We start from the raw sequence: 26066 nt of genomic DNA, 5'->3' as shown, positions 1-26066 counted from the left end.
CAGGAAGATCTAGAACTTCCTGTTGAGCGTTAGTCCACAATGATGAGGATGAACGTAAGCAGACAATGTTTTTAAATGTGGAGTCATGTCTTTAAAATGGTGCAATACCTGCCACAAAGACTGAAGAGTTTGCTTTATTTTGCCGATACCTTCACGTGAACACTCCAAACGCCGTCTCTGTCGTCGGTATATTTTCATGAGGGCCTCCATGTCTACTTTGCCTGCCAAAAAAATAAATCAAACACTAACATTTCTGAAATGGTGAATGAATGAGCTGTTGTTCACTTGAGGAATGTCTGCACATCTGACGCTCACCATGTGGAGTCAGGGACAGGGCCGGGATGAGAATCAGCGTGTCAGGAACGCTGTATGACGGTAGCAGCAGAGATAGCTGCTTCAGAATCTGCCTCCTCAGATCTCCACCCTCGCTGCCCAAATCAACTTGGTGATGTGTAATAAAAGCAGGGAGGTCCTCCTGATGCTCAGCTGAGGCTGAGGCTGTTTGTTCCACACGCTGCTGTACAGATGGGACAGGAGAGGCTACTTTCTGATCCCCAGATGTTGACGCCACAACAAAGGCAAGAAGTCGGGAACCTTCACACAGACCCACAGCACAAGCCTCCACCTGGGGCAGACTCAATATGAGCTGGAGGAGGGGAGGTAAAACAAGAATAGATTTGTCATCAAACAGTCAGTAAACAGACAGCATACTGTATTCCACATGATGACCCATGTGTTTTTGGTATCTGTATACACAAACCCCCCAAAAATGAATAAATTGGTTAAAAACATCAACTAAATATTGCTACAGTAAGAACTGTTTATGTGTTAAAGCTGCACCAATTAATATTTTTATATTAACAAAGGTGTGAAAGGTGTGAAAGGAGTCATGCCTTGTGAAGAACCCATACGGTATCATCCGACTCCTGCAGTAATGCTCGGGCTCTGAGGGAAGTTTCAGCTTCTTTCAGCTGTTTCGGTTTTACAGCCCGTAACTGTTAGGTCACTTCTTTCAACAGTGTCGATTTCAACTCCTTCTCTTTTCAAAAACTCTCAAATAAAGCTGACTGTATGCCACAGTAATACCTACACTGTACATAAGTATTCTACTAAAGCACTGCCTTCAGTCTGCTGTGATACATAACAACTACCTTTAATATTGCCTGAAATGTGTGGAGTTCAATGCACAATAAGTGACTTTTTAAAAACATTTATTACATTACTTGCAGAAAGCTTTGAGAACTGTGTATAGCCATAAACATTAGTTATAATTCTGCATCTTTTATTATCAACAACATCTGCATATAAAGTCTTCTCACTTGCTGCAAGCTGTCCAAGTTCACCCGCTTTCCATGGCGTTTGATCAGCCTGTCTCTGCGTCCCAGGTAGTACAGTTGGGAGTCTTTAACATTTACCCAGTCACCAGTAGCTCTCATCATCCCAGAGACAACAGTCTCCTCATCATCCAGGAGACATACTCTGGCGTCGCCACCTATACCAGTGACCATAACAATTTACTGGAGTTTTGTTCATGTCAGTGTGATATCTTTGTAGTGCACTCTGTGAAATCTCTCCCACCTATGAACACCTGTCCTTCACCCTCTGTAACAAGACTGCCATGTTCATCTCTGACTTCCACCACAGTGTCCATCAGAGGAGTCCCGAGAGGCACAGAGGAGCCCGTGCTACATGGTCTGTAATGTTCAGTAAAGCTGGGTTAACTGCATTTTAAATCAATACGCAGAAGTCATGAACATGTTTGAAACAGGTACACTCACGGGTTGCTGGACTGCAGCAGAGACTCTGGTATTCTGTAGCAGCAGGCCCAGCAGGACACCTCAGTAGTACCATAGATATTGTAGATGTGGGTTTTGTTGTCCTCCTGCCTCCAGCTCATCAGAAGAGCCGGCGAGGGACAGGCCTCTCCACCCAGTGCCAACACTCGCAGCGAGGAGCCAGATGACAACACGTCCTGTTTCAGAATACGGTGCCCGAATCGAACCAGCAGAGTGGGCGTGACCTGTGGAAAATACCTCATTAGAGTGACTAAAAACACTCTCATCCAAAAAGTCTCTGATGAACCAACTCTTGCCTGTAGGACACTCGTCTTGTGATCCTTGAACAGCAGCTTTGCCAGTCGATTGGGCATTTTCTTGATCACGGTAGGGATTATGAGGAGTTGAGCTCCAGATGATAAAGCCAGGAAAATATCCACCACAGAGGGGTCAAAGGTTAAAGGTGAGGCCAGGAATACCACATCATCTGCACTCATCTTAAACAAAGATCTGACCAGAGGAAGATGCACTTGATGCAGAGTTTTATTTATTTATTTATTCATTCACTCATTCACTTGAAAACAAAGCTCCAAAAGAAGCAATAATGACAAAGGGGTATACATACTGACCTCAGGTGCAGTATGTTGGGGAGTATACACCTATGTGGTACCCTCACAATTTTTGGAGGACCTGTCGTTCCAGATGTGTGCAGCACATACGCCAAGTCCCTGTGTCCAGAGTCCTTTTGTATCACGGCTGTATCACAGACAGCAGCACCATCTGCTGTCTGGGTTACAGTGTGTTTTGGTCCTCGGTTATGCTCAGCCACAGACAGAGGCTTGATGTGTACCAGGGTTAATTTGAACTTGGGCACTACCACACAAACGTCCACAGTTATTTGTTTGGTGAGAGCTGTCCAGAATTGCTTGGGAAGACAAAAGAAAAATCAACATAAATAATCATACAAAGCTTGGACAAAGACAGAGGACTTGGACAAATGATAAATTCAAGCTGATATTGTAAGAAATTGCTAATATACTGTATATAACAGAGTGAACTACTGTACAACGTATGCTTAATATGGGATATACATAAAACATTTTAACAGCCAATGTTCAGGCATTAAAAATCAATTTTTGGGATATTTCTCTCAGGATTACTCCATAAACTTGAATTTGCATTTGTGCCTACAAAAAGAAGGCAAGTGTAAATGCAAAGTAAGTATTTAAGGCACTCGTGCATTTTATGTTTTTATATTTTGTTCAAGGCTGGGTCACCGAATTGGCAATTTGGAGGACTGCCACAGAATTATCTGGTCCTGGTAGTTTGTTTTAGTAATTTAATGTCTTGCAGATTTATGAGGGAATTTATACCACTAGAATACATATAAACTAAGGTTTTGCATTATTGGCTATAATGTCTTCCTGTCTTGGGTCCTGTATATAAATTTAGATTTAAGACAGTCATTATTTTAGCTTATATTATGCTCACATTGTTTGTAATCTTAGAAAAAGTTCAATCAAATAAGCACAAACATATTAATACACATAGAATCTGTTGCCAGGTAGTGTAATTCCAGCACAGGAGTACAAGTTTGATCTGTGGTTTGTAGCAAAGCTGTTTAGAGGCAACGAGGTAAACATACTGTGTACAAAGGGCGGAAAGCACTGTATGCATGAGGGTGGGAGGTCAGGTGGGGCCCAGGGCTAAAACTGTCCCCAAGCATTCTTACCAAGCAAATCCAGTTTAGAGTTTTTTTTTGCCGAGAAACATTTCATTCAGCTGTATTTCTGTATTTAAACTTTTAACTTACACCCGAACATGTCTCTAAATACTATTACTAAAAGTTATACTTTCATTGTTTTATATTTGTATGTATCCCAATGTATAAGAAATATTCCACCTGAAGGAGGTCAGTCTTCACAGCACAGTACTTGAGGCCACACTGGTTCATGACTCTGGCAGAGAGAAGTCCTGGAGCTTCTGGGTCCAGTGGGACATAAGCTGCAGGTGACTGCAAGATCCTGGCAAACAAAATATATTCATGATTCATGACAGACAGACAATCACGTGTTAAGGCATAGTGAATCACACAGTCAACATCAACAGGAAACTCACCCCAAAATCCAGACAGGTATAAACAGATCATCACTGCAATACAGCCCGATGACGCCGTTATTAGGAGAGATGTTCGTGCGCAAAATATGAGACAGTTCCCCGGCCAGTTCAACCAAATCTTTGTACAGCAGAGACACCGGGCTCCCTGACTTTGATCCACTGTCATGTGTCACAGCTGTCCTGTCAGGGTGCAGGGAAGCAGCGGCGGACACAAGCTCCTGCAGTGTCCCAGTAGCCATGGAGGTCATTGTTCATTTTCTGCTGGAGCCGATCGTGAACAAAAATGCACAAAGCATATTTCATGTTTTCCAATTGAGGCAGGCGGGGGGAGGAGGGGTGTCGCATAAAAAGGACGTCTCACTAATGGCGCCTTCAAACGCTCGTCTTAAACTCTAGTGTGTTTCATCGCGTGTGCGATACTGTAACTGTTTTTTCACTCTAATTTATTTATTGCTACGTATGGGTATCTCTATTATTGAAAATCCTAGAGGCTGCTATATATGTTTCAAATAAGTTTTGTTATTCAAGTAAAATATTCAGACGTGCTATTTATGAGACCCAGATATTGTATAATTTCCCAGTGGAAGTGAAGGCACCACATGTTCGCTGTCCAATCACCTTTCGATATTATGTGCAAGAAGAATTTTTGAATCTGAAAGCGCTTTTGATTTTGGGTCGGCTAGCTTGCTACTTTTTATTGTCTATTAGCATTGGAAGACTACTTTTATATGCAACATGGATGCGTGTTTGCAGACACAACTGAACAATAATCATTTAAACTACAAAAGGTCACTAGATCGAATCATAGACAAGGTGTGTTAGTGAGTCTGTGGCGTGGTGGTAACGTTAGCATCTAGTGAAGTAGCCAGTGTTAGCTTAGGGTCAATTATAAACTACGATGTTTGCTAACCTCTGCAATTGCTTTTAACAGTATTCTAAGCTTCAGTACCAGGATGAGGGGGTAGAAGTGGACCTCAAGAATACAGAACCCCAAAGTAAGTCAACTACAAGGTTTATAACATTGTTTCTGCCAGTTGGCTAACGTTAGTTAGCAGACAACCTTATAGTCATGCTGATATAAAATAAAACCTTGTTGACAGACTGTCATCAAGGTTTACGACGTTAGTGAAAGCTCTGATCTGCATATCAACTACATTTTCTTTGACATTGCGCCACCTAACGTGACTGTTCCTGGTTAACTAGACAGTTGAAACGAGGACCATAATTTAGCATGATCGATTTAAAATACATCGATCAGGCATAACATTATGACCACCTGCTGTATATCTGTATGCACTTGAACACTTCTGCCTTAACATTTGTGTTTATGAAGCTCAAAATGTTTCAGTTGTTCCTAACATTCTGACCCTCTCATGTATGTCAATGCGCAGGACAAATATACAGATACTGTACCTCTGAATATAATGTAGTTCACTACAACATCACCTTTAACTATGACCTCAATAATGAACATATAATTGAATTTATACATTTATGACAATCTCACCAAAAACAAACATTTTGAGCTTTAAAAAACACAGATGTTAAGGTGGAAGTGTTGCATTGAAGTGCATACAGATGTAGTGGTCATAATGTTATTCCTGATCGGTGTATATTGTCTGTTATGTTTTTCAGTGTTGATATAATTCGATGCATCGAGTAGTCAATCAACAGAATACAAGTATCCAACAGTTTTAATAACTGATTATTTAAATTACGCATAAATATAAAAGACCAAAGTTGAATATTTCTATTTACTTTTTGTATCATTTTAGTCAACATAAAAATTTGATTTTTTAAATTTTATTTCACAGATTAAACAATAATGAAAATAATTGCTAGTTGCAGCTATAACAGTATTCTTTTGTTTTTTTGTTGTTGATTTGCTTCCATCTTTGCAGTTGTCATGTAGTCTGGTCTCATTATGTAACCTTATCTGTTATTTGTCTCGCTTCCTTGCATGATGAAGTACTCGAATACTACATGAACATGTCAGAAATAGAGCTGAACAATCTGGATTCAAAGGTTTGAACACTGAAATCATCAAAGGCAATAATTAGATTTAGAGAGCAGTTTAATGGATCTGTTTTTATGCCATCATACATTAAAATCAAACATCTTCTTCTCAGAGTCTGACAGATTTGAGAGAGGAATCATTATGTAAGTATCACCTAAAATGAGAATGACAATTAAGAGATGTTTATAAGTTGTGTATTTAATTTAACTACATTATTTCTTCCACCACCAGCACAGGACATTTCAAGAAACTCCCAGGTAAATATAATACTGGAATTACCAGCTTGTCTTCTGCCTTGTATTTCTAGTATACAGTGTCTTAAATTCATTATGGTTTGTTTTCAGCAGTTGGACTTCACACATCAAGATGGCAGCGTTGACAAGACTCATGCATCCGGCAGCCAGTTTTCTGTAGAGGAGGATGGTAAGAACAATAAAGCAACAGGCAGTTTGAAAGGCCAAGTTATGGCAAACATAAAGTAAAAACATTATAGCCCACATACTTGGCCTCTGCACCTGATGTAAAGAAGTTTCTTGGGGAGGTGCATGCACTTTTGTAAAGACATAAGGCTAGGTTTATTAGTTGTCTAATTGTTGATGAGATTTATTTTCATTATTTGTGTCCTGCAGGGATGGCTAGAAGTAACATGACTCAGCTGACTGTAAGTTCGTTGGGTGATAGCCACAGAAACACTTCTGAGACAGAGCTCCAGCCTGAAGACCAAGATGAGGAACTGGAAATGACTCTGAGATGTCACGGCAGCTCTTTTGTGGAGCTCTATCCCAGCATGATCAGTCGAATAAAGAGAGCCTGGCATCGGAAGAATGTGTCTGAGGCCGCTGGCTCGGTGCTGAGGAGGTACCGCAGGTGGCGACAGCAGCTAAATAGAAGCCATCTCAACAACACCTTCGATGTCAGACTGAGACACACCAGCATCAACCCAAAAAAGATGACCAAAAAGACACTGTTCAAGGAGAACTCCAACAGCCCAGAGCGAAGGCAGCTCATGAAAATAGAATCTGCCCCTCGGTCTCCTTTGCAGATGGTAAACAATCTGCGGTATTGTGAAGTACAGCAGTATTCTCCGGGGAGGGAGAGGTGCTCACAAAGAAGAGAGCGGCATCAGCCTATCATCATGATGGATGCCTCTGAGCTCTCTGAGGCCTCTAAACCAAAAGAAATATTGAACAAGACCTTCACTGTATCTGAACTGGGAGAACAGCCTTCCACCTACACTGCCAGTCTTTTACGACCTTCCTATCCCACTGCAAAAGCATCCTTGGACAGGTCTCTTAGGACTAAGAGGCTTTCTCTCTCTGCACACTCAAAGCAAACTGGGTGCTCCTCCTATCCACTGGAAACCACTGCTGTTAAAGAAAGACCTGACTTCTACAGCTCCCCAGTCAGGCAGGGTCCCTTAAATGCAAGAATGATGAATGACCTCAGTAAAACAGCACAAAGCTTTTCCAGAAGCCCCAAAGAATATTCCACATTTCCATTGTCTTCTCCACAAAAGCCTGCTGGGGCAATGAGGATACTTTGCCCTCAAGTCTCCCATCACTCCCTGCAGCCACATTTGCACTCCCCTCAGTCAGGCACAGCGGAAGGTCGTCTCAGGCTCCGGCGGCATCTTTCCTTTGATTCGTCCCAGCCATCAGTCCGTGTCTTGTGCTCACCAAAAAAGCTTGATGAGGACTTTAAAAAACTCTACCACAAGTTCGTCTGTCAGAACAAGTCCTCATCCTTTAATGGCCCTCCCTGCCGTCTCTGTGCCACAAGCTCTGAAGCCAGCAGTGGTCATTATTCCTCAGCTCTGGCAGCTCTTGCCTTGTCGCCCCACCGCTTCATCCTGAGGAAACGCCACAGAGAGTTAGGGTGTGTCAGCCAACCCCAGTCCAAGCGCTCCAGAGAAGAGTACTGCATGTCCTCCCCGGGATCCAAACGCCATGGGAAAGAGCTACTGAGGCGTTGTCTCTCTCTGACCGAATCTGAGGACCTCTCCTTTAGCTCCAGTAAATACAGCATGTTTCAGAAATTCAGTCAGCGCTCAGCAGATGCACATCAGGAAGCCGGGACAAGCCAGGGTCAGCCATCGGAGTTCTTTGCTCTGAGTAAGCTTCCTTCATAAAACACTGTATTTATGCACAGTCTTGTTTGGATCCTGTTGTTTGTCCTTTATACATGTTAAATCCTGTCATCACTGATCCATAAGTCATTATTATTCATTTAACAGGAGGTTCATTTGAGAAAAGTGCAGCAAGTAGCTACTCCCCCCGGTAATTCTGTTCACTTCCTATACATAGTATTTGTTTTCCAGCATTTTGTGTTCTCTTAATCACCATCACTTCTTCCCCAATATGTGCAGAAAATGGTGAACATGGATCACACCTGCCCACAGATGTTCCTCACCAAGCCCTCGAATGGACTGAAGCAATACTGGTTCAAAGTATTGTGGAATTAATTGGTGTAGTTCTGTACAAACACTGGTGAAAAGTGGGTACAGCAAAGCACATGTGACTCTGGAAGCATTTCTTTCAGCTGGTAGTCTGAGCTCCGGAAGCTTTGTTACTAAATTGTATTGCAACTGTTAAGACATTTAAAATTCTATTATGAATTTCCATTTTGTCTTTTTTCTTAAATACTATTAAAACTGATGTGTGCTGTTATTTGTATTCTTGTATGTTCTCTAAATTTGACGGTGCTCTGTTGCATTATTACAAAATGTTCATTAAAATAAGTGTCTGAAAAAAAAAAGCCACGTATTTGTGCTTACTGCAGTTTATTACATTTAGAATGTTTTAATAAAACAAAATATCCATCAGTCTGACCCAAAACAAATGAGCATAATCAATTTTAAGTAAAGGTAGAAAAGTACATGATATGTTAAGTGAAGACAAACTTTTTGGTTATTATTGTTGTGCATGTTTAAACACTCAGATTTGTTAAGAAGCTTGCAATATGAAAACATGACAAATTGGTTTCAAGTCTTTTCTGAAAATACATGGTACCCTTTAAAGTAAAAAAAAAAAACATTGATGCTGTGGTCAAATATATGCACCTGTACACTTGAATATGTTGATGTAGTAAAGTCCATCCACCAGAGGTCAGCAATTACAAGGTTTTCAACTGCTGCTCAAGGGATTTGAGGACGATCATGCTTGTCTGTAGAAAAGGCACATGCTGTAGGACTGCAATTACAATGTCTTATAGTGTTGAGACAGTGGCATGTAACTGTTGTGGGAGCACGCGGTGAAGCCACAGAGCTACTGCTGTAACTTTGGCGGCGCTTGGCAGCAGTACAGCAGCTACCACTCCAGCTCTACTGGATATTTCCCAGTCAGGCAGGCAGTGCAGTGGCCAGCTCTCTTGCTGGAGTTGTTACTGGAATTTATCATCTTGTCCTCCTGGAGGGAGGCAATCCCCTCCTGGACTGCTGACACCAGGCCCTCCACACTCAGATACTGAACACTGTCAGCACCTACACAACAGGGCAAGTTAACTCAGATGCTTAATTTTACTTCAATGTATAGGGATTGTCAAATGAACTGTGAAAGATGCATTACTAGTTTGAATCGTGGCAAAAGGCCACACTGTCAGATATACTATTACATGCTGCATATTACTACTTACCAATGTATCCAGCAATGTCCTGAAACTCTGGCTTGTTAGCGATGAGCTCTTCCTTGGTTGGAATATTAATGCCCATGTAGCAAGGAAACCTGAGAGGTGGAGAGGCAACTCTGATATGGACCTGTCAAGGAGGAAGTCAGGTCAGTGTTGCAGCCTATGTCATATTCATGTTGGAACAAGCAGTGTGTTGCAGTGTCGTGCTGCCCAAAAAGGTCAACACCTGATAAGGTTTCTGACCAAAATACTGTTGTATGCACAAATACTGGAGAAGATCACCAGGACTCCACTGCCCTCTCTGCAGATCATTTACCACCACAGGGTGTGTAGGAAAGCTACCTCCATCCTCAAGGACCCCACCGACCCCCAGCACGGACTGTTCGCCTCCCTACCCTCCGGTCGGAGGCTCAGAAGTGTGAAATGTAGGACTTCTAGACTGAATACTTTATATTTCATTTGTATTTTGTGGCATTCATGTGGAAGGCAAAGGAAGAATTTCATTGTACAGCGAAACCCGTTTCCTAACTGTGCATATGACAAAATAAACACTTTGAACTTGACCTTTGTATTCAACTATAAGGCTTTGTGCCGCAGTGTATAGCTGCCACCATGAGGAAAAAAGATTTTGCTCGGTGTCTTGACATTTTTCTCATTTTTCACTTTACAGTGTTATAGTTGTCATGTTCTAATGACATACTGTATTTTCTCAATATGAGATACTGTATTTTCTTGTTCTAATGACAAAAATTCTGGGTTTGTGTGTCAAATCATTGATTCTCAAAGACCGACTGGAGTGCACCTCCTAAGCCCAGTGCGGGTCACTGTGAAAAGTTGGCGTCATGAAAAAGATGACTGTGGTGACACGACCATTATGGGATACGGAGTACTCACATTCATCATGAGAGGAGTGCTCCAGCTGGTGCTGTGCGAGATGCTCCCACAAGGGGTATGCAAGTTCTCAGCAGGCAGAAGTCTGCATAACACCGGTGTGTTGAGAATAACTGTAGAAATGATCCACTCGAGTGTATGTTATCACAGATCACACACAGCACTGGCTGGAGCACCCCTCAACAACACCCATACCGACCTTCCACACAGTGACCAGCTCATGAGCCACAATATCCTGCACATGGAAGATTGTAATATGTAGTACTGTGCAAGAGTCTTGGGCCATCATTAGTTTTAGCAGGGATGTAATGTAATAATTTATATTCAATTCTTGGTCTCTTTATTTAGATATAACTAGAATACATCTACACAATATTAAAACCATGGTGCGGTGGGTAGAGCAGTCGTCTCCCAGCCAGAAGGTTGAAGGTTCAAATCTCGGTGCCTGCAGTCCACATGGCAAATGGTCCTTAGGCAAGACACTGAACTCCCCCCGATGGTTAGAGCCATCGGTTCTGTACCGGAAACAAATTCCTTGTGTGTAACATACTTGGCCAATAAAGGTGATTATCCATGTTTCACTGAAGGCTGCCAGCACTCATTCTTCCACTCTCTCCATCTCTCATCTTCTCACATACTGTCAACAATTGGACCCGATTTTATCACTCTTTTCCACTGATCTGATCATCATTGGCATTTCTCCTTGTCCCTGTTCTGAAAAAGTGGTTTCTTGGCTACTGTCCTTCTGCAAATGCCGTTCCTGATCAGGCTTCTTCAGTTTGTGGAAGAATTAACTTGGCATCCAGATGCTGAGCCAGGTCCTTGCTGGATTTCCTCTGGTCTCTCAAAAAAGACTGACATTTTTCTTGGTCCTCCACTCCTGTTTTTGTCCTCAAGCTCTTCAAATTCTTTATGTTTCAACAGCTTGAATACCACATACTAAGTATCCATTTTGTTATTTTTTTCTGTTTTTAATACCATGTACACATTTCTTATGTTTTGTAGTTGTATTCTGATAAATATATTTAGTCATCATAACATGCTCAACTAGTGACCTAAGACCTTTGCACAGTACTGTACTCAACAATTTGCAGAGCACTAGTCTACAAACCTCTGTTGCACCAGCTTCCTTCAGCAGTTTAATAATGGGGGAGATGGTGTTGCCTCTGACAATAGAGTCATCGACTAGTACAACTCGCTTCCCGGCAAAGTTGTCTGTCAGTGCGCCGAACTTCTTGGCAACTCCCAGCTGCCTCAGACGGGTATTTGGTTGAATAAATGTTCTCCCGACGTAGCGATTCTTACACAAAACCTCTACGTAAGGCAGCCCACACTGTGAATGGAGGTAAAAAAAAGCTTATGAAGAAATAGGTCCATCAGAAAAAGACTGTGCGACAGCACTTCTTTAGAGTTAAAACAGACAGCTTGTAGATGACCTGCTGAGCGTAGCCCAGTGCAGCAGGGGTTGCAGACTCTGGCACAGTGCTGACCACATCTGCGTTTGTTGGAGCCTCAATGGCCAACTGTCGACCACAGCGCTGTCGGACAGTATAGACCATCTGCCCTGCAGTACAGTGGTACAAGATGCTTGACATGCAGCACACTTAAAGCATTCCAGTAATTCTATAACACAGCCATACAATGAAGAGCAAAGCAGAAAGTAAGATTCACAACAAATATTCATACCTTCAAAAACAGAGTCTGGTCTGGCAAAATAAACATATTCAAATATACAGAAGGCAGGGAGGTCTTCTTCAGGACGAGGCACGACACACAGAGACTTGACTCCATGTTTGGATATCTGGACTATCTCTCCTGGTAGGACCTCTCTGTAATACCTGAGAGACATTTAAATGGACATAATCAATTATAGTGCAGAAGATGTTGCGTTACTGGTTTTTAAAAAAACAAAAACATACTTGGCACCAATAGACTGGAAGCTGCAGGACTCCGATGACACGACCCAGCCCTCAGTGTCCTCCTCTTCAGCACCTGACCAAAGGCACAATCAAACTAAAGTTAATCATCCACTAGCTGATGTATCAAAGGTCGGTTTGTGACAAAAGAAAAAAAAACTGTGCACTACCAACCTCTTGTGAGGTCTCAGAGCTGCCCCTTGTAAAATAAATAAACTAATTAATTGATTGATTTTTTTTTTTTATACCTGAACTGTGCAGTTTAGAGATGGGAACAAGCTGTCCAATGCAGAGGGGCCGGTTCCCATAAGGGTCACGCACCGTGTAGATAACATCTTTAAACATCACTAACAGTGAGTACGATGTGGGGGTCTCAGTCATGAGGTTTTTAATTCTAAATTACAAAAAATATATATATATATTTAGATAGTATAGAGAAAAAAGTTAATATTTATGCAGCGTTAAATCATATCACTGACCTGGCAACCCAGTTTGGTCCATCCTGTTCCTCCATCGGCGGAGTCAATGCCAGCAGCTGGGTGATGAGCTCACTGTCTGAACTGGTGGAAAGGCCTACACCATGGCGCATCACCTGCATGGCACCATTAATACAGAAGTGTTATTTCATGCAGGCTAACAGCCATTTCCCTGCATACAGAAGAAAATAATTCCACACTGAACATACTGTATGCATTATACACTGTGGACTTTTATTTGTGGTGACAAGAGAGCAACCAGAAAGAGACGTTTATATGCACCAGATTCAGAGTGGACAAGGGGATGACAGTGCTCACCTTCTTCCGCAGGCCATTAGAATTAACCAGCTCTCCATTGTGGGCTACAGCAATCTTGCCGTGCAGTGTATCCACCACAAAGGGCTGACAGTTCTGCAACTCTGAGATCCCCGTAGTTGAATAGCGTGTGTGACAAATACCCAGGTTAGCAGAGCGCAGCTTCAGAAGAGCCTCTGGTGGGAAAGCAGTGCTCACCAATCCCATCCCCTAAAAAATGGCACGAGGTGGCAGTGAGAGATGTCTTCACTTACAAAATCCCAACAAAAAAAAAAATCACACGCAGCAATCATGTTTTAAAGTGAAAAACCAGGCCACAGTCTGGATGTAATGATGCTTTAAACAACCATTATAATGTTCAGTGTAATTGTGTCAAACTGTGTACATACATATAACAGAAACATATGTATGGTTTTGAAAAGCTGCTCAAATGATTTCTGCAGTTTTAACAACATGGGTCTGCAAGATGAACTCCTCTTTTCTTTATTTTATACAAGGCACTTCTGCTCATAAGTTTCTGTTACCTTGAGGGTTGTGTATGTGGGTGGACTGTCTCCATTACTTGTAACAATCCCAGCACTTTCCTGACCCCTGAGTAGACAAAAACAGTCACATGTAAATTGAAACAGTGTAAATATATCAGTGGGAAATGAGTTTATACTGAATCCTCGCTCAGGCTCTTTTCTGCAAAACTACACATGAATAAACTTGTTCAACTAGAACGGTTCGACATGAGCCTTGAGGCAAAGCAGACTGGTTTAATTTGGGCAAATAAAACAGGAATGAGAACAACTTCTGCTTCTCTGCTGTGGATCTGCCATATAAGGAGTGGTCTTGCTGCAGTTTCAGCCTATTTACCAAGATGCTTCTCAGATTACAGTTAGTCCCACCCCCTCAGCACACAGCTTAAGCCAGTGGTGAGGCTGCTTTCCTGCATGAAGGCGTTGCTTTCAGGCTTAGCCGCCTGGTTGCCTAGGAAACTGGGCAGCACAGACAGACGGTCTGGGGAAAAGAAAGCGTTTCCAGGTCAGCTCAAACATGGAGAGAGGAGCTGAGACACAAAGAGGAGGTGATAGGGAGGTGATGGAAGGAAAAAGCTCAGCGGAGAGGCCATGGGGGGAGGCAGAAGTGCTGGCTCTCATGTCAGTGTGGGACGAGGTGGGAGCTCAGCACGTAGCTGAGAGCAGAACCACATTTGAGCTGATCTCAGAGCGTCTGAGGAGGCTTAGTGTTGTGCGCAGCTGGTGGGAGTGTCAGGCCAAAAGCAGGAGCCTGGGACTTCAGAGCAGGAAGCCTGATGCAGCAGCAGGCACTTCAGCAAACTACAGCCCAGGAGTGGATGGAAGGCCGGTGAAGGGCTGGGAGAAAGAGGTGGAAGATGTGGGTAATCAAAGAGGAATCTACCTTCCCTCAGTCACTACCCAAATGCAGGAAGGTAAATGTAGGTTCAGCCCAAGCCGTATTCACCATAACATACTAACAATGCACAACACATTATAATATTTAAACAAAAACAGAGGATAAAAAGATGGATGTGAGTAAAACTAGATTAGCCTGAAGCAGAACACTTGGACATTTACCTGTTTTGAAAATTGTAACAGCATTCGAGTCAGATTAAATTGCCATTGATACAAGAGACACTGTGTGTGCATGTGTGTACAGGAATTAACAGTCGAATCCATCAAGCTCTTCCTTACTCTCCAAGTGTGGCTGAAGAGGGGGGCCGCCACTGGACAGACGATGAGGTGCGGGCACTGTTGTGTGTCTGGGCTGACTGGCGTATTCGAGAGCGCTTGAAGTGCACGCTACGCAACAAGTCCATCTTCCAAGAGATGGCCCGTCAGATGCAGAGAAAGTTTGGAGTGGTACGGACATGGAAACAATGTCGAACAAAGTACAAGAACTTGAAATACGACTACAAGACTGCCAGGAGCGCTCATGCTGCTGGGGGCGGCAGCACTGCAGGCCCAGGGAAGTACATGAAGTTCTTTGAGGAGGTGGAAGCCATTCTGCTGGACCGTGAACTGGAAAACTGCTCATTGGAGATGCAGAGGAGGTTGGGTAAAGAAGATGTGACAGCAGGGAGGCTACAAACCCCAGAAGGCCACACAGCACAGACCACAGCCTCAGAAAATGAGGTCATCATAGAAATTGACGATGGTACGTTTTCAGTCTGCTCAGCATATGGTAGTTTGGTATTCAAGGCTAAAACAACATTCAATTTTACTACTTATTTTACTTCCAGATGACAACAGTGATGATTATGATATGGATGGAGACATCGAAGCCAAGTGGATCGGAACTGGTATGTCACATCAAGTCACCAGTGCAGCTTACAATATGCCATCTGCTCCTGCATTAATTTGTCTTTATTCACTCCAGATGCCCAACTAACAGATCCATCCAGCTCTGACCAGTTCCATGTTGTCACAGTGTCAGACACAGGGCGAAACTGGAGCGATCAGGAGGTGCGAGCCCTAATTCAAGTCTGGTCTGATGAGCGTGTGTGCAGGCAGTTGGAGAGCTCCACCAGAAAGAGAGACATCTTCGTCCAGATCTCCAACAGGTTAATGCAGCAAGGCATTGAACGCGACTGGAAACAGTGCCATACCAAATACAAAAACCTCAAGTACCTTTACCGTTCCCTCCAAAGGGGTAAGAGCGATGAAGCTGACCCAAGACGCCTTATGAAGTTCTACGATGAGGTGGATGCTATTATGAATCACACAACTAATGGCTCCCCAAATACCAGACCTGCAGACCACAAAGCAGATTCAGGAGGACTTGGGACGCCGGAGGGCGATCATGTAGATGTCTGTTTGACAAAGGCAAACACAGTGATGGAAACAGCAGGAGTGACGGAGGAGAGAACTTATGGCTCCAATTCTGTCTCATCTATAAACATCAGTGTTGCACCAAAGAATGAAGAACCAAGGCTGCAGACATTAAAGGAGCATCGCATGGATCAACAACACAGAATGATGAGTGAGCCAATTATTGTTTATTAATATATAGTTTACAGATGTTTGATAAGAAGAATTCACACAGTTTAATACATCTATGAGATCAGCAGGAGCAGAGCAGCTAAAACATTACATTTTGTCTTTGTCTCTCAAAGTGTTGGCAACAGCTCAAAATCACAAAACTGATATATCCAACTTAGGAGTTCCCAAACGTCACCCAACTAAATGAAACTTTTAGAGTGAGGAGTTTTAAAAAAAAAAAAAAACAAACAAAATCAACCCACAAAAAAAAAAAAAAAAAAAAAAAAAAAAAAAAACAGCAACAACAGTTTTTCTGTATAAAGGAGTTCTAATGTGGATTATCTCAAATCACAAGGAAAAACTAGTATTTTTAAGTGCTATCAATTGTTTAAAATATTTAATCATGACAAATGCATGATTGTCCATAATTAACTCGCAATTAACTACACTTTATTCTTAATCTGAAAAGTACCTTAATGGGACCCTGAGGTAACTGACTACTGAGAGAGGTCCCTTATTTTCCAGTGAGCACAACCCTGTTTGTCCATTCCAACGCCTCCTCCACTTTAGCCTTCTCGTCTTCATACAGGTTGTGTATCTTGGTTCCAGTGGTGGCTCTCAAAGGCAACTCATTAGCATCAAAACATACTTAAAGTACTAAAAGTTAAAGTACTCATTATGCAGAATGGCACATTTCACATTTCTTTATATCACATTATTGTATTATATTTACTGATGTATTATGTGTAGACCACATTTAATGCTGCAGCTGGTAAAGGGGGAGCTCATTTTAACCATTTTATATGCATTTAATCTGAATTACTGCTGGGTAGCTTGTGAATTTTCCACCACTGATTAATGAGGTCTTTTAATTGCACTGTATTTTTGTATTAATCTGGTTCTGAAAAGTAACTAAAGTTATAAAATAAATGCAGTGGAGTAAAAAGTACAATATTTGCCTCAACAATGAAGTGAAGTCACAGTATGAAGTAACAGAAAATGAAAATACTCAAGTTCAGATACCTTAAAATTGTACTTGGAGTACTTAGTTACTTTCCACCACTATTTAAAAGTTTCTTTTTTAAATGTGACTAATTTGCAATTAATCAGGAGTTAACTATGGACAATCATGCAATTAAATATTTTAAATGATTGACAGTACTAGTATTTTCATTTGTTACTGTAGTTTCTGAAACCAAAAATGTTTTCAAACTTAAGTGTGAAGTTTGGCAGTAGATAGGTATTAATAAAATGGCATCTTTCCAGAAAATGACTAATTCCACATTGCCAAAGTACATGTGTAACATTTTCTAAATCGTTCTTACAAAGGGTAGTTAGTGTTTCCATATTTTGTAAAATAATGTTGAGGGGTAACATTTGTAAATGGTATTTCTAAACTGTGTTAGTGACAAAAAAAAAAACTTCCAATAAGAGAACAGACCCTTTACCAACAAATGCTGTTTACAAATCTATTCCAGTAAGAAGTTACATTAGGAATAGTAATAACTTCTCTCTGAAAAAGTGAGCAGATCTTTGTATTTATATTCCTAGAATTGGGAAAACAAACATTACCAACCAATGTGTCAGTAGGGCCTAAAAAAGGTAAGGTGTAAGAGAGGTTGCATCCTTTCATAAGGATCATTAAAACCAGAGGGATTTGCATTCAAAATCCTGGCAAACTACCTTGGCCTCACAATCATGTTGTAATGAGCAATACATTCTTCATAGCTAAAAGATGTCCTCTATTATTGAATAACTGACACGCCAAAATCATACTGTTGTCAAACCAACTGTCCAAAAATAAAGATTTGTTTTTAATTAGCATACCCTTGTTGTCGCTTCTACACTGCCTTAAATCACAGAGGAAGAAGAGTCACGTTCCGTGGTGCCCTTTGACCCGGTGCGTCAGTGAAACCGCTCCGGGCACAGTCGCTTTGTAACATTATGGAGGTATATGGGAAGGCGCCGTTTGGCCCCATGAATGGAACATTTACGTATAAAAAATATCCAGATGGAAATGTTGAGCGTCGTTCTCTGCAGTTTCTGCAATAAGGAATTTTCGTACCATCGGAGTACGTCAAGCCTGAAATATCACCTCAATGCAAAGCATTCTGCCGCGAGCCCGGTTGTTCGAGCTAGCACAACTCCTCACGCTAGAAGCCAGCCCCGTCAAGCCACAATCGACCAGACCATCAGACACAAACTCAGTAAGTCTGCCTGTGACCGACTAACTTAACTGTCTTGCAAGATGGGCTGCCGATCAGTTTCGGTGGTAACGTTAGTGGACAGGCGGTTAGCAGAGGTTTTACAGATAGCATCTTCTGACACAACTTACAAGCCACCATCAAGAAGAACAATTGTGTCCGAAGCCCAGCAGAAAGGAGAACAAAAGAAGATGTAGTGGCGGGAGCCGAATATATTGCGCTGACCGTGGATCACTGGACTTCAGTGAGCGATCACAGTTACTTCGGTGTTACTGCACGCGTCATTGACAGTGAGTGGAAACTTCAGGCATTTTTTTTGGCATTTAAATTATGAAACACAGACCATCATTACAATGCCAAGGAAAGACTGGGAAACTGATGGACTTAGTTCTGTCATTGTTCTTGCTTAAGCATTTTTTAATTGTATTTCCTCAGCATCATTATGGCCATTAATGCATATGGACAGTGGAAAGAAATGTTCTTATTCTGAAATAAAGAGACATTGAATATAAGTCTATGTATTATTATTATTCATTCATATGCCAAAGTTGATTTGAATTAAAATATTTTTAAATACTTAAACAGCAAAAATTGATGTATGCAATTAAGATGAATACAATTTTAATCACTTGATAGCCCTAAAAAAGTTTTACATCTCCTTTCTGTGGCGTAATTAAGCTCAGTGAGTGGTTGAAGCAGCTCTGAAAAGATGTGTGAATAAGTTAACTTTGTCTGTCCAACTTCTTTTAAACAGCATGTGAAGTTTTTTTAATAGAATGGCTTGTTTTATCCATCTTGTATCTGCAGACTCGACTGAAACTAGGGTAGAAATGGAGAAAACCTATCCAGAAAACAGGGGAATGAAGAGGAAAGCTGTGGATCAAGGTTGGAAATGTGCCTCCTCCTGTAATCACTTTGCATGTCACCTGACATCCACAACTGACTGAAGCCTTTCTCATTTCTGACACACCCCAATGACCTGCCCTGGAGCCTCATAGTGAAATTATTATTAAGGGTACGGTTGTAACTGCTACCAAAGGCACAACCCATGATCATGTCCACTGTCAGACTAAGAGAAGGAGAACCTTTGCTAGCCCATGTATTACAGGGCTATGTTTTCTGACTTACCTGTCTTTGTGCCTTTTCAGACCCCTTACAGACAGCAATGAAAAAACACAACAGTGGCTCTGACGTTGCTGATAATGCGGCAGCCCAGTTTAAAGAAGAGCAGGATCACATCCCAATAATAAAGATCAGTTCAGTGAGTTCACTGGCCTCCCCTAGTCCATCATCAGAGAGAGAGGTAATATCTATTAACCAACCCCATGTAACAAATAGTACAATATCTTACATAACCAAGGTCAACAACTGCACAAATTGTTCCTAAGCTCTAAGACACATGGTCTATACAAACTATTTCTGCCTTTCAGGAGAGTCTGTGCCTTTTTTTTTAATGGCTGCAACAACTAGTCGATTAGATTAGATTGAACTTTTTTGTCATTACCCATGTACAGGTACAAGGTAACGAAATGCAGTTTAGCATCTAACCAGAAGTGCAATAACAGCAATTAATCAAGTAGTTGGAAAAACAAAAACTATTGTGGTAATTGTCATTTTTTCCAGTAAAATGACATTTTCAGGTTCCATCCTATTAAATGTTAGGATTGGATACTTTACCTTGTCATATATGATAAACTAAATATCTTGGGGGTTTTCAGCAGTTGGTTAAATGGTTGTCTTTGGCTGAAGTAAACATAGGCCTATGGGCATTTGAGAGACAAAATAATCATCAGATCTGTAGTGTAAATAAGCATTAATGCAGCCAGACATCTCAATATGAGAGCAGAACTGTTGCCCAATGTTGAATGTATTGCAACATTTACAATATACAATTTGGTGTAATGGTGCAATATTACAGCTTTTTGAAATGTTTGTATTTTCATGCTGACATGACACCTCTATAGTTCTCTTGTTTTTGTCCTTTTTCTCTACTGTGCCAATAACAGTGCTGCCTATAGACTGTGGCAAATGCTCATGATCTGGGTGTTTCTGCAGAAATGCAAAGCTTTGACTGGATTCCTGTCTTGCACAAGCTTGACTTGTTAAGTTAACCTGTGCTCATGAACTGTTTTTTCAGAATGGTACGTTTGTGAACTTAGCTCAAAAGTAAGTTGGTTTCGGATGCATTCAGATATATACTGTACACACACTAATGACCTAAAAACAGAACTATACCGATGTTTCCACAACTGGGATTGGTGACCTATAGTACTTCTGATAAAATCATGAGCACTTCGGTTTCAGAATCATCAAGGCGGCATTTAAATGTATACATACAATTTATTAAAGTAGATTTTAAAGTATTCACCCTTGCAGTCACAAACACTTCACTTGCGCTGCTCCATCGAGGTTTCTTAAATAAGATTCCCATCATTATAAGATATTTGAAGCCTCTGTAAACTTGCTTGTTTGTAGTTTGACCATAAGTGTGCTACGTATAGTGTTGTACAATATGCAGCTGTTTTGATTGGGGGTGTGACCCGTCAAGTTACACGCACATTTCCGTTACTTACCTGTGCTGTAACGCCACCAGTCCCAGGGTTAACACTTGCGCCACGTCCAGCTGCGTGGGCCACTCTCCGGCAGCCACACACCCGAAAACCCCGCACTCCTCCCCGATACCGGACTCCTCAAACTCCATGTCGTTGCCGCTGTGTATTACGGTGTGTCCCGGTCCTTACGGTGTGTCCCGGTCCTTACGGTGTGTCCCGGTCTCGTGCCTAGATGCCTGAGCAGTCGGCGTGTGCGCGCTCTGATAGTATTTACCGAATACGTGCCAAATGCATAGACAGCGTCGCTCTTTAAAACATAAACTCAGCTGACATTATTGTTTGAAATAAACAGTCAGGACCACTTTTGTAGAGGAAACCGGCCACCATAACTGTTACCACATAAACGAATCAAACATCTTGGACTGACGAAACACGTGGTACTCAACGCTATCGGGACATCGACTACCTTAAATCGAACTAATCCATTAGGTCAATACGCCAGTTATTTTCTGTTGTAGGAGTCTTTGATAAAGCAGTCTTCCTGAAAGAAACTGGTTTGATTAAAAAAACAACAAAAAAAAAAAACTACCGAGAGGTTCTTCGTCTTGCTGAAGCCATTGATGTTTTAGGCAAATGTGATATTCAGCGTTTGCTCAACACGTGGTGGGTAATGCGCCATTGTAATTGGTTATCTGAATCAATCGAGGGCTGTGATTGGCTGTAAGAGGACGTAAGACAGATTCCTCTCTCTTCTGGCTCCTGCATGCCTCCTGTCTCTGCCGTAGCAACTTTTCAGAAGTTGAATTATTCTTGGACCATTTTGCTTTGTTTTTCAGGATTGTAGGTTGATAATGAGCACTGCCATGACCTCCGCACCAGGTACCGTACAACAACGTGTGCATATTTGAAATCATAAATTTGGTGTTAGTTGTTTAATTTTGGGGGGTTTCCTCATTTATGTGTGCGTGTTCTTAGACTTGAAGATCGGCCAGAAGCTGAATGAGGGAAAGACGAAGCAGATTTTTGAGCTGGTGGACCAGCACGGTCTGGTTCTGGTCCAGTCCAAAGACCAGATCACTGCTGGGAATGCAGCGAGGAAAGACCAGATGGAGGGCAAGGCAGCCATCGCCAACAAAACGACCAGCTGCGTTTTCAAGTTGCTCCAAGAAGCTGGTAAGGTAATCAGTCCATTCAAAAGATAATCAGTTTAATGTGGGGGCTGGAGCAGTTGTTCCTACTTATACCGGCAACTTTCCCACATGCAGAGTGCATTAAAGCTAAAAATGCATAATTACTGGAGAATAATTACGTTTATTTGAACCCCCACATCACACATACTAGATTTGGTGGACTCCTAAAGTCCTCAGAGCAAGATAAGAGATCAACGAGGAACCTTTTGTATTCAGAAAGAAAGGCAACCTTTGGCCAGTTTCCCCTTTCTGTCATCTATTAGCTATTGGGAAACAGACCTCAGCCAGCTTCAGCATGCTTAGAGCATGTTTGTGTTTGCAGCCCTGGTTCTTTAATGGCTTTAATTTCCTCAATGAAAACAATCTAGATGTCTTTTAGTTGTAGTTAACACAACTAATTCTTTCAGCTCTACTGAGAACACATGATTGTGTCCTCACTTATTTGACCCAGCTTTCAAAATGAGTTTCCATTATGCTTTACTTAAAAACTGTAACCGTATCTAATATGCCTCTCATGCATGTGATATGCGAGCTAAGGCAGTGTCTTGTGACTATACCTTGCTGTGTATAGTTCATCAGAACGTAGCTTAACCGCATCCCCTCACTTCATTATCAGGACTTGAAGGTGATCAATGCTAAACTGAAAATTCTAGAATAGCTGACGTCTTTGAAGATCTGCCTTTACATTGTCAGCTGGGCTGTCACACAGTTGATTTTAACATCTGCCCTGTCTCTCAGGCATTAAGACTGCCTTTGTGAAGCAGCACTCGGACACAGCGTTCATTGCAGCTCAGTGTGAGATGATTCCCATTGAGTGGGTGTGTCGGAGGGTGGCGACCGGATCCTTCCTCAAGAGGAATCCAGGAGTTAAGGAAGGCTACCGCTTCTCCCCCTTGAAGATGGAGATGTTCTTTAAAGTGAGTTTGAGGCCTTGTCTTGATGCCTCCGATGAGGATTTCAAGTGCTGTAACTGGACTTGATTATTGAGTACGAAATGTTCTCTGGTGTAGGATGATGCCAACAATGACCCTCAGTGGTCAGAGGAACAGCTGCTGGAGGCCAAGTTCTCTCTGGCTGGGCTCACTATTGGCCAGTGTGAGGTGGACATCATGAATCGCAGCACTGTGGCCATCTTTGAGATTCTGGAGAAGGCCTGGGCCACTCAGAACTGCACACTGGTGGATATGAAAGTATGCGGAGCAGTGCTGCCCTCTGCTGCTTAATTTTCTATCCTAGTGTGACCTCTGTTCTGCTGAGCACTTGTAGCCTCAAAACAATTAATGAGTTTTTTTTGTTCATCATGCTCATAGATAGAGTTTGGTGTGAATATAAAGACTCAAGATATTGTCCTTGCTGACGTGATCGACAATGATTCGTGGAGGCTGTGGCCAGCTGGAGATCGAAGCCAGCAGAAAGATAAGCAGGTCGGCACTGTTTTCTGTCTTGATGTTTGCTGAATGGATTAAGATCAAGCTGAAAAACCTTGGCGTCCTCTCTCTCTAGGTGTACCGAGACCTGAAGGAAGTTACTCCAGAGGCAATGCAGATGGTGAAGAGAAATTTTGAGTGGGTCTCTGAAAGGGTCCAGGTAATCCCCAGCAACTCTTGTCATCAGGAGGACAGGCTTTTGGCTGCTGTTTGCCTTTGAATCAACAGTTTTACTAACACATTTCATCATCAACTTCACCTCTAATTCAAAAATTGTGTGTATTTTTAGAAAGGGGTTAGTTGCTTCTTTACAGGAGCTGCATTTGTTTTTGTGCATCAGTAATTATTTTGAGATTCATGATCAGTTCTACAAATTCTCTTACAAATGAAAAGTTGAATATATGAGAAATTCAGTGCACTCAGGGGTTTTGCTGTTGCTGTTATTTGTACTAGTATGACCAGTAGCTTATGGAGGTTAATGCTTGATTAAAGCTTAATTTATCAGTTCTTCTAGAGTCTTCTTCCAGTGATTGTCACATTTAGTGACAGTGGCTGCTCCCAGGCTCAAGTTGCATAGTCTAATTTTAAGTGGACAAATAATGGGGATTGCATTGCGTCCCTAGCTACTGCTGGAGCCTCAGGCCAGGGGCAGGGTGGTGGTTCTGATGGGCTCCACCTCCGACATGGCCCACTGTGACAAAATCAGGAAGGCATGTATGTCCTATGGAATTTCCTGCGTCCTCAGAGTCACGTCGGCACACAAAGGTCCAGATGAGACACTGCGCATCAAAGCAGAATATGAAGGTGTGCTTTCATGTTAAACATTTTAAAATGATTGCTTTCATAGGGAGCAGATCTATCATGTCATAATGTGTCTACGTTTTTCCTCAGGCGACGGCGTACCTACTGTGTTTGTGGCTGTAGCTGGGAAAAGCAATGGCCTCGGTCCGGTGATGTCAGGAAACACAGCTTATCCTGTCATCAACTGCCCACCTCTGACTCCAGACTGGGCAGCACAAGATGTCTGGTCATCCCTGCGTATGCCAAGCGGTAAGCAGAGCTCTTATTGTGTGTTGTCCTGAACTTTTTCGCTGTACGAACTGAGTGTTCCTTTGTTTTCTCCCTGCAGGTCTTGCCTGCTCTACAGTCATCTCCCCGGAGGCTGCTGCTCAGTTTGCAGCACAGATCTTTGGCTTGACTGATCACCTGGTGTGGTGCAAACTGAGGGCCTCCATACTCAACACCTGGGTATCTCTCAGACTAGCTGACAAGAAGCTGCAGGCCTACAACTTCTGAGATGGCTCAGACCTCTTGAGTCTTGTTTCTAGGGCTTCGTTTTGTCAGATTCATTTTGTTTACCATGAAAAAACCTTAACAGTAGATGTAATGTATATGTACTTTCTCACACTGGAATCATTCCATTAAAAAGCTTCTTAATTAAATGCATCTCCGGTTTTTCAGAAAGCTATCTTGATGTGTCATAGTAGGAAAACCACAGGTGTAATTGATAACATTTTAGGTGAGTCAGTTCCAGAGCCCTGAGAGTTTACTGGGACATTTCATTGAATTAACCCATTGTTTCACTTTTTGCTTTTATGACAAGTCAAAATGTCTGCTGTGGGGAAAAAAAAAAACATACTTCTGCACAGTTTTTGAAAATAACATTTCAGTTAAGGCAATAATTGAGACATTTTGTTAAAAGAACATATACCAGTAAGTTTGTACTTTCTTTCCAGAAGTCGAGACCATTTTCTAGCGTGTTCAGCTTAGTAATATATCACATTTTACATCTATGTTCCTGTCGGGACACACTGTCCACAGCAAATAGGCCAACGAACTGTAACAAGCAAGTCACAACATTAATGAACATGACAAAAGCAAACCAGAAAAAAACATTCCATATGATAAATGAACTAAATAGAATAAAATGCCATTCTGAGCAAGTGTTTTTTAGTTTTGCATTGTGCCATATGGTTTAGTAGCCAAATGAGATGTTCAGTGATGGGGTGCCACACAAGAGAAAGCTCTGGTGCCAATTCTAGCAGGTTTAAAGTCATTTACAGACATCACATCTGCTGAAAGTATGGTTCAGAGAGTATGAAGGAGATAAGTGAGGAGAATTTTAAATCTATCCTGTAGGTCACAGAGCCAGTGAAGCTGGATGGCCATGGGTTTATTTGGTCAGTGGATATATTTTGTGAGAATTTTCAGAATTTTGCAAGTGTAATTTTGGAGCCAGTATTCCAGGTTTATTAAGTTTAAAAAAAAGATTTGTCAGCCAAATATCACGGAGACAGGTGGTGAGGGTATCTGGAGGGAGAACTGGTTTCTTCTACTGGGTATAGTCCAGGTAGCAGTGACACTGAATGACATGGTGATGAGGCAAAGGAGGAGGAGATAAATAATAAGCAGAGTGGCCCCAACTCTTCCTGTGTGACTGTGGAGATCTCAGAGTGCACAACTAACAGGATGAAAACCATTGGTGAACAAGGCCATAATCTCCAACACGGTAGGCATTCTAGGAGTAGCTGATGGGATATAGTATTGAATGCAGATGAGATCTGAAAGAATGAGAAA

At 41.9% G+C, this 26066-nt stretch overlaps 4 protein-coding genes across 16 annotated transcripts in view; 2 read left to right on the top strand and 2 right to left on the bottom strand.

Moving 5' to 3' along the window:
* The window catches only part of aasdh (aminoadipate-semialdehyde dehydrogenase), a 7418-nt gene extending 3193 nt beyond the window's left edge, over positions 1–4225 (bottom strand). Inside the window, exons 1-10 of the mRNA XM_020603351.1 lie at positions 3894–4225; positions 3679–3799; positions 2405–2700; positions 2093–2285; positions 1779–2020; positions 1579–1694; positions 1320–1492; positions 316–646; positions 109–221; positions 5–19 (exon numbers count right to left, since the gene is read on the bottom strand). Coding sequence (XP_020459007.1) covers positions 5–19; positions 109–221; positions 316–646; positions 1320–1492; positions 1579–1694; positions 1779–2020; positions 2093–2285; positions 2405–2700; positions 3679–3799; positions 3894–4141 — 1848 coding nt within the window. The 5' untranslated portion in view covers positions 4142–4225. The remainder of the gene's footprint in view (positions 1–4; positions 20–108; positions 222–315; positions 647–1319; positions 1493–1578; positions 1695–1778; positions 2021–2092; positions 2286–2404; positions 2701–3678; positions 3800–3893) is intronic.
* A 75-nt stretch (positions 4226–4300) lies between these two features.
* Positions 4301–8937, top strand: LOC109962066 (uncharacterized). 2 transcript variants are annotated; one of them, XM_020603446.1, is made up of 9 exons: positions 4301–4706; positions 4825–4888; positions 5863–5918; positions 6023–6053; positions 6142–6167; positions 6258–6333; positions 6540–8021; positions 8144–8186; positions 8276–8937. In XM_020603446.1, exons 1-9 carry the CDS (start codon positions 4629–4631, stop codon positions 8283–8285), a joined length of 1866 nt encoding a protein of 621 aa, XP_020459102.1. In that variant the 5' UTR covers positions 4301–4628; the 3' UTR covers positions 8286–8937. The 2 variants fall into 2 exon arrangements, with proteins under 2 accessions (XP_020459102.1, XP_020459101.1); XM_020603445.1 differs by having other exon boundaries at positions 6255–6333.
* Positions 8938–9025: 88 nt separating this feature from the next.
* Positions 9026–21522, bottom strand: ppat (phosphoribosyl pyrophosphate amidotransferase). 3 transcript variants are annotated; one of them, XM_020603450.1, is made up of 12 exons: positions 21095–21177; positions 20894–21056; positions 13657–13723; positions 13136–13342; positions 12821–12933; positions 12590–12735; positions 12345–12417; positions 12112–12263; positions 11862–11989; positions 11537–11758; positions 9541–9661; positions 9026–9388 (listed from the first exon to the last, which is right to left on the bottom strand). In XM_020603450.1, the coding sequence occupies exons 2-12, from the start codon at positions 21019–21021 to the stop codon at positions 9216–9218; spliced, it is 1530 nt and encodes a 509-aa protein (XP_020459106.1). In that variant the 5' UTR covers positions 21022–21056; positions 21095–21177; the 3' UTR covers positions 9026–9215. The 3 variants fall into 3 exon arrangements, with proteins under 3 accessions (XP_020459106.1, XP_020459104.1, XP_020459105.1); XM_020603448.1 differs by lacking the exons at positions 20894–21056; positions 21095–21177 and adding an exon at positions 21462–21522; XM_020603449.1 differs by lacking the exons at positions 20894–21056; positions 21095–21177 and adding an exon at positions 17944–18030.
* Positions 14156–24935, top strand: paics (phosphoribosylaminoimidazole carboxylase, phosphoribosylaminoimidazole succinocarboxamide synthetase). Of its 10 annotated transcripts, XM_020603434.1 has the most exons (15): positions 14156–14567; positions 14795–15292; positions 15378–15437; positions 15515–16117; positions 19128–19205; positions 19469–19623; positions 21709–21751; positions 21848–22045; positions 22801–22979; positions 23073–23252; positions 23373–23486; positions 23566–23649; positions 24113–24293; positions 24381–24539; positions 24619–24935. In XM_020603434.1, exons 1-15 carry the CDS (start codon positions 14171–14173, stop codon positions 24783–24785), a joined length of 3096 nt encoding a protein of 1031 aa, XP_020459090.1. In that variant the 5' UTR covers positions 14156–14170; the 3' UTR covers positions 24786–24935. The 10 variants fall into 10 exon arrangements, with proteins under 10 accessions (XP_020459090.1, XP_020459091.1, XP_020459092.1 ...); XM_020603435.1 differs by lacking the exons at positions 14156–14567; positions 14795–15292; positions 15378–15437; positions 15515–16117 and adding an exon at positions 18083–18323; XM_020603436.1 differs by lacking the exons at positions 14156–14567; positions 14795–15292; positions 15378–15437; positions 15515–16117 and adding an exon at positions 18454–18610.
* The last annotated feature ends 1131 nt before the right edge of the window (positions 24936–26066 follow it).

The sequence above is a fragment of the Monopterus albus genome, unplaced genomic scaffold (genome assembly GCF_001952655.1).
Source record: "Monopterus albus unplaced genomic scaffold, M_albus_1.0 scaffold61.1, whole genome shotgun sequence".
Taxonomy (NCBI): Eukaryota; Metazoa; Chordata; class Actinopteri; order Synbranchiformes; family Synbranchidae; genus Monopterus; species Monopterus albus.
The sequence above is the reverse complement of the archived record's forward strand: the minus strand, read 5'-3'. Positions and strand labels throughout refer to the sequence as shown.